The 15,204-nt window shown below is 35.9% G+C and overlaps 1 protein-coding gene across 1 annotated transcript; it reads right to left on the bottom strand.

Annotated features, from left to right (window-relative positions):
- Nucleotides 1-5,421: 5,421 nt before the first annotated feature.
- On the bottom strand, nt 5,422-10,503 carry LOC130868237 (odorant-binding protein-like). Its single transcript, XM_057760497.1, has 7 exons — nt 10,410-10,503; nt 9,844-9,983; nt 8,845-8,915; nt 7,295-7,405; nt 6,547-6,648; nt 6,238-6,267; nt 5,422-5,627 (listed from the first exon to the last, which is right to left on the bottom strand). The coding sequence occupies exons 1-6, from the start codon at nt 10,464-10,466 to the stop codon at nt 6,251-6,253; spliced, it is 498 nt and encodes a 165-aa protein (XP_057616480.1). The 5' UTR covers nt 10,467-10,503; the 3' UTR covers nt 5,422-5,627; nt 6,238-6,250.
- Nucleotides 10,504-15,204: the final 4,701 nt, after the last annotated feature.

The following is a 15,204-nucleotide window of genomic DNA, read 5'->3' as shown; positions in this document are numbered from 1 at the left end:
GACTACTAATTTTTTTTTTTTTAGTGAATTTTGTGTTCTACTGCAATACTGAAGTAGTTTATAAGTTGCAGAAGTTCCTTGGTAGAATTTTTGGGGTCACTTATGTAAACTATTATATTATCAGCAAAGTGGGAGAATTTGTTTTTTTTTACAACTTATAGCTTCTTGACTTCCTATTGTTGTCTTATTGCTCTAGTTAGAAACTCAAGTACTATACTGAGTAGATATGGAGAGAGTAGAAAACTTTGTCTTGTTTCTGATTTCCATGGGATCACTTTGAGTTTCTCTCCACTTAGTTTGATGTTGGCTGTTGGTTTGATGTACAATGACTTTATTTTGTTTATGTATGTATCCGTTCTCTCTCCATGACCTTTTTTCATGAAGGGATGTTGTATTTTGTCAAAGGCTTTTACAGCATCTAATGAACGGGTCATTTTTTTTTCAGATTGTTTATGTGGTGGATTACATTGACAGATTTACATATGTTCTTCCATCCCTGCATCTCTGGCATGAAGCCAACTTAATCATGGTGACTGATTTTCTGATGTGTTCTTGAATTTCATTTGCCAGTATTCTATTGAGGTTTTTTTGCATCAATGCTCATGAGTGACTTTGGACTATATTTCTCCTTCTTAGTAATGTCTTGTGTGTGGGGGGGTGGGTATCAGGGAAATCATTACTTTGTAAAAAGAATTTGACAATGTTGTTTCTGTTTCTCTTGTGTGAAACAATTGAGGAGTATTGATATTAGTTCCTTGAAATTCCTGTAGAATTCTTCACTGAAAACATCTTGTCCTAAGATATTCTTGGTTAAGAGACTTTTACTCATTGTTTCTATTTATTTAGCAGTTATATGTCTACTCAGTCTGCTTATTTGGTCTTGATTTAATTTTGGTAAGTCATATTTACCCAGAAAAATTTTCATTCCCTTTACGTTTTCCAATTGTGTGGAGTACAGGTTTTTGTAGAATGGCCTAAAAATCTCTGATTTTTCTCAGTGTCTGTTGTTATGTCCTCCTTTTCATTTCTGATTTTGTTAATTTGGATGTTCTCTCTCTCTGCCTTTTGATTGGTTTGGATGAAGGATTTTCTATATTGTTGATTTTCTCAAAGAATCAGCTCTTTCTCTAACTGATTCATTGTATTGTTTTCTTTGTTTTTATTTTGTTGATTTCAGTTCTCAATTTGATTATTTCTGGTATTCCTCTCCTCCTAGGTGAGTCTACTTCTTTTTGTTCTATAGCTTTCAAGTTCGCTATTAAGTCACTGATGTGAGCTTTTACCATTTTCTTTATATGGGAACCTAGTGCCATAAAATTTCCTCTTAGTTCTGCTTTCATGGTGTCCCATAGGTTTGGTATGCTGTGCCTTCATTTTTTTTTTTTTGAATTCTAAGAAGTCTTGAATTTCTTTATTTATTTCATCTTCCACCTAGGGGTGGTTCATTAGTTCACTGTTCAATTTGCATGAGGTTATAGGGTTTCTTAGAGTAGTGTTCTTGTTAAATTCTAACTTTAATCAAAGGTGATCTGATAAGATACATCAGGTTGCTCCACTTTTTTTGTATCTGTGGAGGTTTGGTTTGTTACCAAGTATTTGGTCAATTTTACAGAAGATTCCATGAGGTGCTTGAGAATAAGGTATATTGTTTTGTGTTTTGTTGGAATTGTTCTATAGATGTCTTTTAAGTCCATTTGATTCATGCCATGTGTTAGTTCTCTTATTTCTCTGTTAAGTTTCTGTCTGGTTGACATAATAGTGTGTAGGGTTTGATTGCAATTTAAGTTTTAGTAATGTTTCTTTTATATATGTGGGTGTTCCTGTATTAGAGGCATAGATGTTCAGGGTTCAGATTTCATCTTGATGGGTTGTTCCTGTTATGATCACAAAGTATCCTTCTCCATCTCTTCAGAATGATTTTCATTTGAAATCTATGTTTGTTACATATTAGGATAGCTATACCCACTTGTTTCTTGGTACATTTGATTGGAAAAACAGTTCTCAACCCTTTACTATGAACTATTGTCTGTCTTTGAGCTTGAGGTACGTTTCTTGTATACAGCAGAAGGCTGGATCCTATTTTCATATCTATTATCTTAGCCTGTGTCTTTTTCTAGGGGAATTGAATCTATTGATACAAGGAGATATTCATGACAAATGGTTGTTAATTCCTGTTGTGTTTTTTTTTTTTTTTTGGTAGTAGTGTTTGTGTGTTCCCCTTCTTTGGGATTTGCTGGTGTGAGGTTATCTGTTCTGTCTTTTTGCCTGTTCAGTTAATTTCTTTGGGTTGGGGTTTTCTTTCTAGTACTTTCTGTAGGGCTGGTTCTTTGGATAGACCTAGAAATTACACTGGTTGATTAAAAGAACAATTGTAGTTAGACATGTTTAGAAAACAAGCATGATTTACCTTCTACTGCTCAGGATATACATTCAGCTAACCACCTTTGAGTTACCTCTCAAATTGGTCAAACTTTTCCTATTTTATCACGATGTGAATGGTGAGTTTTAGAACTTCCATGCCATTTGAAGGCTTAGAAAGCAACTTCTGATAATAAAAGTAGTAGTCATATCCCTAACACCTATAAAATGAGACCACTTAAAAGTAATAAGTAAATGAAGACCATGGTGCCAACACTAACCTGGAATACATATTAGACATACTAAGTGGACACAGTTGGATTATAAATTTCATTGTCAATCCTCATTTTCTCAATACATACACACACTCACTTGCACACATTTCCTCAACATTCAAAGGAATATGTATATTACTGAAGAAGTTAGAGAAATAGGAAGAAGTTTGAGGGCACAGGAGTAATAGCAATTACTTAGAGAATGAAAATGTACATTGAATATACTAACAGTTCAAAAACATTAGTCAAGTATTTGTCTAGAGTAACATTGTTTTGCAATGTACACAAATAAAAGTTAAATAACAGAGTTCTTAAAAACAAAATTAAGTCATTGTTTAATATTCAAATATGTTGCTTAAAAATATTGAATGTTCTTTGATTTTGTTACATCTTTAGACTTCAGGAGACTGAATGTAGAAACACTATCTAATATATTTACTTTTTCCTTGTTAAAAGCCCTCAAAGAAAATTGCATCTGCCTTTTCTATGTTGATAGCAAACAACACTCCAAGGAAATGTTGTGGTACAAAGAGAAAATTGTAATAATCACATGCATATTTGCAGAGATAAGTATCTGGAATATCATTCTCATGAATTTATTCTTCAAGTGAGAATGACTCATATATACACTATTTAAGCAAATCCTGATTCACTTGCTTACTGAAGTCATTTAACAAGAGATAATCTCCTCAGATGGACTTAATTTATTTATTTATTTATTTATTTATTTATGTATTTATTTATTTATTATAGATTTCTTCCTCTTCCCTGCCACCGCTTCCCATTTCCCTCCCCCTCTGCCAATCAACTCCCCCTCCCTCAGCAGCCCGACGAGCAGTCAGGGTTCCCTGTCTTGTGGGAAGTCCAAGGATCTCCCACCTTCTTCCAGGTCTAGTAAGGTGAGCATCCAAACTGCCTAGGCTCCCACAAAGCCAGTACGTGCAGTAGGATCAAAACCCAGTGCCATTGTTTTTGACTTCTCAGCAGCCCTCATTGTCCGCTATGTTCAGCGAGTCCGGTTTTATCCCATGCATTTTTTTGACCCAGTCCAGCTGGCCTTGGTGAGTTCCCGATAGACCATCCCCATTGTCTCAGTGTGTGGGTGCACCCCTCGCGGTCCTGAGTTCCCTGCTCCTCTTGGATATTAACCTTCATCAGGTGATAAAAGGAGACACAGACAGAGACCCACATTGGAGCACCGGACTGAAATCCCAAGGCCCAAATGAGGAGCAGAAGGAGACAGAGCACGATCAGATGGACTTTTAAAAATATATTTTGTCCTCCCATCCTTCCCTTCTCATATTTCTCATCCCATTTCCCCTCTGCCCCATGCCACCTCACTCTCAAGTTCCCAGTTTTTGCCCTGGAATCTTGTCTACTACCCCCTCTCCATGCGGATGACTATATGATTTTCTTTGGGTTCACTTTCTTATTTAGCTTCTATAGGATCACACATTATATGCTTAATGTCTTTTATTTTATGGCTAGAAACCGATTATGAGTGAGTACATCCCATGTTCCTCTTTTTGAGTCTGGGATACCTCACTCAGGATAGTGTTTTCTATTTCCATCCATTTGCACGCAAAATTAGAGAAGTCATTGTTTTTTACTGCTGAGTAGTACTCTAATATGTATATATTCCACACTTTCTTCATCCATTCCTCCATTGAAGGGCATCTAGGTTGTTTCCAGGTTTTGGCTATTACAAACAATGCTGGATATAGGAAGGATGGATACGGGAGCAGCGAAGTATATATCCTATCTAAGGGAGCCATCTTAGGGTTGGCAAGAGACTTGACTCTTGAGGGGTTCGCAGGTGTCCAGGAATATGTCCCCAGCTGGTACCTTGGGCAACTAAGGAGAGGGAACCTGAAATGACCCTATCCTATACTGATGAATATCTCGCATATCACCTTAGAACCTTCATCTGGCGATGGATCGAGGTAGAGACAGAGTCTCAATTTGGAGCAACGGTCTGAGCTCTTAAGGTCCAAATGAGGAGCAGAAGGAGGGAGAACATGAGCAAAAAATCAGGACCACGAGGGATGCACCCACCCACTGTGACAGTGGAACTGATTTATTGGGAGCCCACCAAGGCCAGCTGGTCTGGGACTGAATAAGTATGGGTTGATTCCGGACTCTCTGAGCATGGCGGTCAATGAAGACTGATGAGAAGCCAAGGACAATGGCACTAGGTTTCGATCCTAATACATGAACTGGCTTTGTGGGAGCTTAGCCTGTTTGGACGCTCACCTTTCTGGACGTAGATAGAAGGACCTTGGTCTTCCCGCAGGGCAGGGAATTTGGACTGCTCTTCAGTATCGAGAGGGAGGGGGAATGGAGTGGGGGGAGGAGAAGAGGAGTGGGGATAGGGGGAGGGAAGTGGGGGGAGGGCAATATTTGGGAGGAGGGGAGGGAAATGGGAAATGGGGAGCAGGTGGAAATTTTAATTAAAAAAGAATAAAAAAAAAAATATATTTTGTCCTCTCTTTTAAATAATGTGGAACATGGAAACAGACTCAATGAGTTTGTTCTGTCAAATCTCTTAGTGTGTTAGGACCATTCAGCTGCAAAACAAAATTCTCAGCTAAAAATAAATATGAAGCACAACATCCAATCACTTTTGCAGTGTTTGTGTCCATCCTTCACCAGTAATTGTGACATTTCTAACTATTGCAATATATTTTAGTAATATGGATATGATTTCTTACACTGGAGTGACTATTTTAATTAGCTTAGTGAGCATTTACATGTTTTTGAATGAGATCCTTTTCACTCGTCTTTATTGCTTCTTGATACATTTTATTTAATCATTCAAAAAGTAAGTATAGCTCATAGGTAATAGGAAGGAAAAGGAAAGGCAAGTCAGGAATTTGGAATGTGGTACCCAGACTTTACAAGAAAGGGGAAAATTCATTTAAAAATGGTGATTTGAATGTGATACTGATCCCATGGTCAAGAGGACATGATGTATAATTCTCATCCTGTTGTTATCTGTGCAGACATGAAATCAAAAATTAAAACATGGTTGAACATACAGTAAATATTCATCCTTGCCCATGATGAATGCAAAATTAAATATAACAATATAGAGTATACAGAATGGATTGTACATAAACAGTTCCTTCCCTAGCAGTCACCAATACCTTGTACTTGGCATCCTATAGGAGCATTGTCAAAAGAAAATAATGACATTCTGTGGCTATATATGAAAATTTATATTGAGAAGTTTCAAAGAATATGCTAAAAACATCAACAGGCTTTTACTATGTCTGTGACAAATAATACCCTACAATCATAAGTAGAGTAAGATTTGTCAAATACAAGAAATATTCTCTTGATGAATATTTTAATATGAAAATGTTAGCAATTTTGAACAAGATAAAAGTGCTTCATATTGTTTTATAAATAAATATATTCTATTATTTATTTTTTCACTGTAAGATATTCAGATTTAAAAGACAAATAATATTCTGCCTTGATTTTGCCTAATTTGGAATTTATTTTTTCCTTTTTCCCAAACATATTTCCAATTTTTTTATGTAATAAGTACAAATCCATTCAAATATCAAGATGATTCAGCCTGATTCCTGTTTCTACTCACCTAGAGAAAGTCATTATTTAGGACAAATATCTGTAAAAGAACACAAATGTTGTAAGGAATGACATAAATGTTTTTATCTGAATATGAGAACAGTTCCCCAAGGATTATTTCTGAAAATAGAAACTGAAAGATTGCATATGAGTAGATATAATCTGAATTAGGAATATTACTGATTAGATAGATAAATAGATAGAAAGACTATGTGTGTATATATACATATATGCATCAGGAATATAAATATATACATATACATTTATAAATGTATATATTTATATATCCTATGACCACTATAATATTCACTGAGGTTACCTGTAGCCAGAATATCTTGAATGTTTTTTCTTGGAATGTTCTGGACCTTGGCAAATTCCTCAAGTTTTTCATATTGTACAGAAGTCAAAGATTGTCCTTTTCCTGTATTGTATGATTGACAATGTCAGAGACATGTTCAGTAGAACTCTGAAGAAATTACATTGCATCCTTAGTATCCCAAATGCTCCAATTTCATCTACCCTCGATGGATCAATACAGGCAATAATAATTTTCCCCACATTCCACAAACACATTTAATAAAGTATAAATGGTAATGACATTACATCTCAGTGTTTCATGATTATCAAAATAAAAAAAACAACTCCTCTAGAGAATTCACTCAACTCAATCTTACCCACTTTCAAAACCATGACACTAGAGATTCTTGGGGGCCTGTTAGTAAAGCTTCACATTTCTTCCAAGTCTATCATCTAGAGTTCATTTTTTAATTTAGTACACACTTGAGAAAATGACACTCAAAATGGTCTGAACTTTGGGAAAATAATATATGCTCCCTCATTTCCAGTGAGGAAACATGAACATAAACACTTCCAATAGGCTCCCCCATTACCACAAGTCTTCAATGACCATTCTACTTAAATTACAAAATAAAGTAAAAGATGGTCCACACAATAATCACATTTTAATTTAGTGGAGAGAAGTTTGGAAACACATGATACTGTACTTGGGCACCATTTGCAGGGGGATACTTCTCTTACTACATCAGAAAACCCACTACCATTCTTACCAAGAACATAAATCAGGTTTGTTGTCCGGCCAGTTCTATCCACATTCTGAACAAGAAAGATTATGATTTCTGGTGTCACATACACAGGTGCAATTATATTGTCACCTTCAACTGCAGTAAGAGAAACATTTCAAAATGAGTGTCACTCATTTTTTCTACTTTGTTTAATGTCACCTGTGACAAAACATTAATATTGGCCATGATTCTAGAAATCATCTCTGATTCACTATCATATGAAAAACATGGGCAAAGGTATTCTTGTAGTCCTTCATTTGGCAGATCCCATCATAATGCAGTGACCACTCGTTTCCACTCTTTAAACCTGATAGTGAATTCTAGGGACAGACACTTTCCATTTTCTCTGAATTCCTTGTGTCAAGACCTGTGGGATCACTCTGCTGGGTATTCCTTCCCCTTTCAACCATATCCAAAATATCACTTAACAATTTCCTGAAAGTATAAAACTTTGGTGTCATACCATGATAATACCCGGTGGGCAAATTAATAAATATGCAAAGAGACTGTACTAATTGGAGATATGCACAAATGTTTTCTTCTTGTAAGATTATTGATGGAAAAGATATAACAATGAATATTTCAAGTTTACTAGACTTTCATAGTGTGTGTGTGTCTGTCTGTCTCTGTGTGTGTTTTCTATGTGAGTGTACATATGCCTTTCTCTCTCTCTCTCTCTCTCTCTCTCTCTCTCTCTCTCTCTTTATCTCAATCTCTCTGTGTGTGTTTGGTATTTCCTCTTACTGACACTGATTAAAGGATAAAAGTTGTTCAATGGAAAAATAAAAGATTTTAGGAGCTATCAATTTTCTATTAGAGCACCTCTTTTTAATAACCATGTAAGTATTGAAAACAATAGACTTTCCAGAAGAATATGCCCTTCATTCATTTATGATTAAAAAAGCCACACCAGTTATAATTCAGCTGAATAATCATGCTATTATTTTGTCATTTTTACAAAATTGAATGTCTGTCTGAAATTCTTAAGCAGATTTTCCTCTAACTGTTTTTCAAATTGAAGTATATCACCAAATAATTTAAATGTTAGCAACTCTATAAAATATGAGAAAAAGAAACCTTAATATAGCACTGTTTAAATACTCTATGAATCAAAGATGGTAGAGAATGCTTGTAATATAAGTACTTTTTAGCGTCAGGCACGAAGTTTGCAAAGATGTGCGAGGCCACTGAGACTTATTAGTGAGTGGCAGGCCTGTCCAATAGCAAACCAAGATACTGTATAAAAGTAAAGACAATGAATACTAACTAGAAATAAATTTTCATGCAGGAAGGTATTTGGAGACATTTTCTTAGCATTACTCACACTTTTAGGTAATAGTGTTCTTCATGTAAACTTCAGTTGACCTACAACATACTCTGACTTGTAACATATCTATGTTAGTTGGAACGATTAAGAAATTTCCAAGAAACCAAAATTATTCTAGATTTATATACCTATGGGCAACTGAAGTGCCAGCTTGTATGCTCACCCACAATGCTTTTGTTCAGAGAAAGCTCCCAAATTCTGTACTTACACTGGGCTCTGTACTGGCCATCTGCTTGCCTATTTGCAATGACTTTGGTCGTTGTACATTGTCCATTCACCCTACAAGTCAAACATGGAAATGATGGTTTATCCTTTATAACCTTTGAGTTCATATTAAAGATCTTCACATATTATAATGAGTTTGAAAATAATAGTATCTATGAACAGTGTACAGAGATGGAACAGATGTTCCTATGATTACCTCACTTCTCCTAATTCTTGTTTAAAATTACCATCCTGTTTGTAATCACACACATGACTTCCTTTATTTGTGGAAATTTTTCTGAGTGCTATGAATGCTCCGATGACTTCTCTATCCAACTTTCACTACTTAATGCATATGATGATTAATATCTAAATTCTCATGTTCCAGTCAATAATAATGTACATAAGTTTATATACATACATTTTAAGTGATTTTGTTAGTAACTTAAAACTTACAGTTGGAGCTAGAAGATAGAAATAGTTCTAAGTTCTTAAAGTTCTTATGCTATTATGCACTCTTTCAATGAACATAGTTACCCAAATTTCAGAGAGAGAATTTTTGAAACTAGAGCATCAGAGACAGTACTTTACAAATTAGATCTATCTGAACTGTGTGTAGAAGACTTTCTTATGATGTCATTGACTGAATAATAACTTATTATCATTACATGACATATTAAGTAACATGTATGCTTTGAACCAAATGTTCACACACACTTTTGACTTACTATTAATGAGATTCTTAGCATCTCCTGCATAAAATATTAGAGCACAGGCGTCCAACCTGGACAATTCTAAGAAAACATTCAAGGAACTGGAGACAGTGTCTAACTTCTGAGTGGTGTCCAGAGCTAAACCATCATGGAACAACATAATCACATTTCTGAAAATAAGGCCTTCAATTTCAAGACCAGAAACAGAACATTTGCCTGTAAGTTTATCAACATAAAATCTGTGAGACGTAAACAGTCTTCGCAGTTTGCACGGTTCACAATTTGCTTACTTGATATAAAATGTGAATTCCAATCTATTACATGCCTCAGTACAAGCAAGTTCACGAACAAAGAGTCTCATAGGTCTTCCTTCTTCTATTATGTCAGCATTGTCTGCAGCGATTGCAGTAGTAACCCACTTTCCTTCAATCTGAACAAACAATAAAGGCCATTGGAATGTGAGTTGGTATCGAATCTCTGATCCCAGGCTTTGTAAATACATAAAATAACTAGAAGCATAAATCACCAATATTTTGTTTATTGGTTCAAAATTATGCTTCTAGGGATGTGAAATACACAGGGTAATACGATGACTCAATTTACATAGCATTTGATACCTGAGACCTTTTGAAACTACTCATGTGTTGGTCTCTTAAGCTCTGAAATTCAACCCGTAGTTTCCTTATTTCATTTGTTTCATCTTAGAAAAACCTGATTGAAAAAGTGCGCATGAGTGAAAGTCAGAAAGTTTACTGTATAAATATGGACTTATATAGACAAACTAAATGACATATCACATCTACAGAAATATGCTGTTGAAGATCATCAAACCAATGTACAGACCAAATGAATTTACCTCAGCATGAGCATGGGCCAGACCAAATGCCAAAGCCAGCAGCAGAAACTTTACCATGCTGGTGTCTGCCTTTGCTCTTGTGCAGAAGCTCAAAGTAGAATGCTGTTTGTGAAGGAACTGACCTGACAAAGCTTTTATACAGTTAGTTAGAGGGAGTTTCATGGAATCAATCAATGGTGCTGCATGACAACAACCTGCATCTGTCCAGTGTTTCTACTTTGACCCTCTTGAACGGTGTATGATCTCATATTTCTAAACAAATAGCATTAGACTAAAGGTCAGGTTCTGTTGGCATGATTAATTGAGCACTCCTATCAGAAATAAATAACTATCCCTGTGAGAGTATTTAAGTAATCATTTTGCCTTCAGAACTATACTGATGGATATAGGTCACAACGCATATGCATATGTCATATATGATTCATTTAAAACTGAACCTGATAAGTGAGAAAGTGGGAAGTAGCCTGCAATGAATGGGCACAGGAGACTACTTCCTATGTATAACCCCAGTAGCACAGACAATAAGAGCAACAATGAATAAATGGGAACTCCTGAATCTGAGAAGCTTCTGTAAAGCAAAGGACACATTAAGTAAGAAAAAAAGGCAACCTATTGAATGGGAGAAGATCTTCACCAACCCCACATCAGTCAAAGAACTGATCTCCAAAATATATAAAGAACTGAAAAAAACTACACGTTACAATTCTGAATAACCCAATTAAAAATGGGGTACTGAACTAAGCAGGCAATTCTCAACAAAATAATTTCAAGTGGCCAAAAGATACTTAAAGACATGCTCACCTCCAGCTAGACTGGGAATAAATGAGCATGGGATCAAACCTGACCCTCTGAATGTGGTTGACAGTTGGGACAAAAGGAGGGAGCAATGACAATGGCACTGGGATTTGTCTCTACTACATGTCCTATTGGAATTTTCGGATCCTATTGTCTATGGATGCATAACTTCCTAAGCTTGATAAGGAGGGAGGGTCTTTGACTCCCCACAGGGCAGGGTACCTTGCCCTCTCTTAGGACTGGAGCCATGTGGGAAGGGAACATATGTGGCAAAGTGGGACAGAAATGGGAGGAGGGGAAGAAGTGGGAATTTTGATTGGTATTATCTATAAAGTAATAAAAATTGTTCTCAACTGAAAAAAATAAAAAATAAAACCATGGCATGTGCCTTAAAATACATTCTGAATATAGGCATATTACTGTGATGTTAAATGTATTTAAAACTGTAGCCTGAGCTATATGAGCCAAAGCAACCACACTATTACAAGAAAAACTGGTAAAAATGAAGAAGGATTTCTTATATGGATATTGATATGTCCTGTGTTGTCTTTAAGTCTTTCCATATGTTGACTATTCTTCTGGTACACTTAATTCAACTGTTATGACACAGACCTAAAAGAGATATCACCAATGTTTAACTGTATAACTAATATAAAAAATGTTGCTAGATGTCCACAGGCAATAAATATAGATATCATTAATCAAAAGAAATGAAATCAAGGGAAACAGTCTATAAAAAAGTTACATTCAGAAAAACTACAAAATGTGCAAATGTACTCTGCTCAAAATATCCTTACCGGGAGACGCACGTGGTGGGCAGAGGCTGGCGCACAGACACGGTGCATGCAGGATAGTCCAAGCATGAAAGAGTGAACCCCACACTGAGAGCAGATCGCCCCATTACAATTAAATCAAACCCATTAGATAGCATCGAAAAGAGGTGATGCGCAGGCGCCAAGGCAAGAATTCACCCAACAACCTGAAAAACAACATGAAAACACCAGAATCCAATGATCTTACAACAGAAGGAGTTGAACACCCTAACACAGAAGAAGTGGAAATAATTGACTCTATGAAAGCAATAGAGTCCCTTAAAAAACATATAAAAAACGCCCTTATAGAAATGGATGAGAAGTATAACAAAAAGTTTGAAGAAATGAGTAAATACATAAATGATACCCTGGGAAACCAAGAAAAATCAAACAGGTAATGGAAACAGTTCAAGAATTGAAAACTGAAATGGAAGCAAGGAAGAAAACACAAACTGAGGACCAGCTGGATATGGAAAATCTAGGTCAATGAGCAGAGCCTACAGAAACAAGCATAATCAATAGAATACAAGAGGTAAAAGAAAGAATCTCAGATTCTGAAGACACCATAGAGAAAATAAACGCACTGATAAAAAAAAAAGCAAAGAAAACAAATTCTCATCACAAAATATTCAGGAAATATGGACACAAGAAAAAGACCAAACCTAAGAATAATAGGAATAGAAGAAGAAGAGTCACAGCTCAAAGGCCCAGAAAATATTTTTAATAAAATTATGGAAAAAAACTTTCGCAACATAAAAAAAGATATTCCTTTGAATATTCAAGAAGCATACAGAACACCAAACAGACTGGATAAAAAAAATCCCCTAGCCATATAATAATCAAAACACAAAATATACAGATTAAAGAAAGAATATTAAGAGCTCCAAATGAAAAAGGGCAAGTAACTTATAAAGGTAAACTGATGAGACTTACACCTGACTTCTCTATGGTAGCCATGAAAGCTATAAGATCCTGGATAGAGGTACTGCAGAAACTAAGAGACCATGGATGCAAACCCAAACTACTATACCCAGCCAAGCTATCATTCACTATCAATGGAGAAAACAAAACATTCCAGGATAAGAACAAATTTAAACAATACGTAGCCACAAATCCAGCCCTACAGAAAGTAATAGAAGGAAAATCACAACCCAAGGAATCCAACATTGCCAACATTGCCTACAATAACTCAGGCATCTAGCGACCCTTCAGCAGCACAACTCAAAGAAGGGAGACACACAAACTCTACTACCAAAAACAATAAGAATATCCAGAGTAAACAACCACTGGTCATTAATATCACTTAATATTAATGGACTCAACTCATCTATAAAGAGGCACAGGCTAAGAGACTGGGTAAGAAAATAGGATCCAACATTCTGCTGTTTGCAATAAACACATCTCAACCACAAAGACAGACATCTACTCACAGTAAAGGGTTGGGAAAAGGTTTTTCAAGCAAATGGTCCTAAGAAAAAAGCAGGTGTGGCCATACGAATTTCTAACAAAACTGACTTCAAACTAAAATCAATCAGAAGAGATAGAGATGGACACTTTATATTCATATCAGGAATAATTCATCAGGATGAAGACTCAATCCTGAATATCTACGCCCCTAATATAAAAGCACCCACTTATGTAAAAGAAATATTACTAGAACTCAAGGCAGACATCAAACCACACACAGTGGTAGTAGGAGACTTCAACGCACCTCTCTCACCAATGGACAGGACAATCAGACAGATACTGAATAGAGAATAAAAAGAATTGTTGGAGGTAATGAAGCAAATGCACTTAACAGACATCTATAGAACACTCCACCCAAATAAGAAAGAATATAACTTCTTCTCTGCAGCTCATGGAACCTTCTCGAAAACTGACCACATACTCAGAAACAAAGGAAACCTACACAGATACAAAAAAATATCAGTGTCCACCTGTGTCTTATCAGATCACCACGGATTAAAGTTAGAAGGCAACAACAATGCTACCCCCAGAAAGCCAACAAACTCATAGAAACTGAACAGTCAAAGAAGAAATTAAGAAAGAAATTAAAGTCTTCCTTGAATTTAATGAAAATAGAGAGACAACATACTCAAACCTATGGGACACGATGAAAGCACTGCTAAGAGGAAAGTTCATAGCACTAAGTGCCCACTTAAAGAAAACGGAGAAAGCACACATTGGGGACTTAACAGCACACCTGAAAGCTCTAGAGAAAAAAGAAGCAGATGCGCCCAGGAGGAGTAGAAGACTGGAAATAATCAAACTGAGGCCAGAAATCAACAAAATAGAAACAGAGAAAACAGTCCAAAGAATCAATGAAACAAAAAGTTGGTTCTTGGAGAAAATCAACAAGATCGACAAACCCCTATCCAAACTAATTAAACGACAGAGAGAGAGAACATGCAAATAAATAAGATCAGAAATGAAAAGGGGGACATAACCACAGACACAGAGGAAATTCAGAGAATCATTAGATCTTACTACAAAAGCCTATATGCCACAAAACTGGAAAATGCAAAAGAAATGGACATTTTTTTAGATAAGTAGCATGTACCAAAGTTAAACCAAGACCAGGTGAATGAACTAAATAGACCTGTTAGTGGCGAGGAATTAGAAACTGTTATCAAAAATCTCCCTTCCAAAAGAAAGCCCAGGACCAGATGGTTTCAATGCAGAATTCCACCAGAACTTCCAAGCAGAGCTAATACCTATACTCTTAATGTATTTCACAATATAGAAATAGAAGAGTCATTGCCAAATTCCTTTTATGAAGCTACAGTTACCCTGATACCAAAACCACACAAAGACCCAACCAAGAAAGAGAATTACAGGACTATCTCACTCATGATCATCGACACAAAAATTCTCAATAAAATACTGGCAAACCGAATCCAAGAACACATTAGAAAAATTATCCAGTATGATCAAGTAGGCTTCATCCCAGAGATGCAGGGCTGGTTCAACATACACAAATCTATCAATGTAATCCACCATATAAATAAACTGAAAGAAAAACAATATGTGATTGTTTTATTAGATGCTGAAAAAGCATTCGACATAATTCAACACCCCTTTATGACAAAGGTCTTGGAGAGATTAGGGATACAAGGGTCAAACCTAAATATAAAACAGCTATTTACGGCAAGCCGACAGCTAACATTAAATTAAACGGAGAAAAACTC

This window comes from Chionomys nivalis, chromosome X (genome assembly GCF_950005125.1).
Source record: "Chionomys nivalis chromosome X, mChiNiv1.1, whole genome shotgun sequence".
Taxonomy (NCBI): Eukaryota; Metazoa; Chordata; class Mammalia; order Rodentia; family Cricetidae; genus Chionomys; species Chionomys nivalis.
The sequence above is the reverse complement of the archived record's forward strand: the minus strand, read 5'-3'. Positions and strand labels throughout refer to the sequence as shown.

Coding starts and splice junctions, on each gene's coding strand:
- LOC130868237 (XM_057760497.1), bottom strand. CDS start 10,466: ATGGTAAAGTTTCTGCTGCTGGCTTTGGCATTTGGTCTGGCCCATGCT. Junction 8,916..9,843: donor GAATTCACATTTTATATCAA/GTAAGCAAATTG, acceptor TTTGACTTGTAG/GGTGAATGGACAATGTACAA. Junction 6,649..7,294: donor AAACCTGATTTATGTTCTTG/GTAAGAATGGTA, acceptor CATACAATACAG/GAAAAGGACAATCTTTGACT.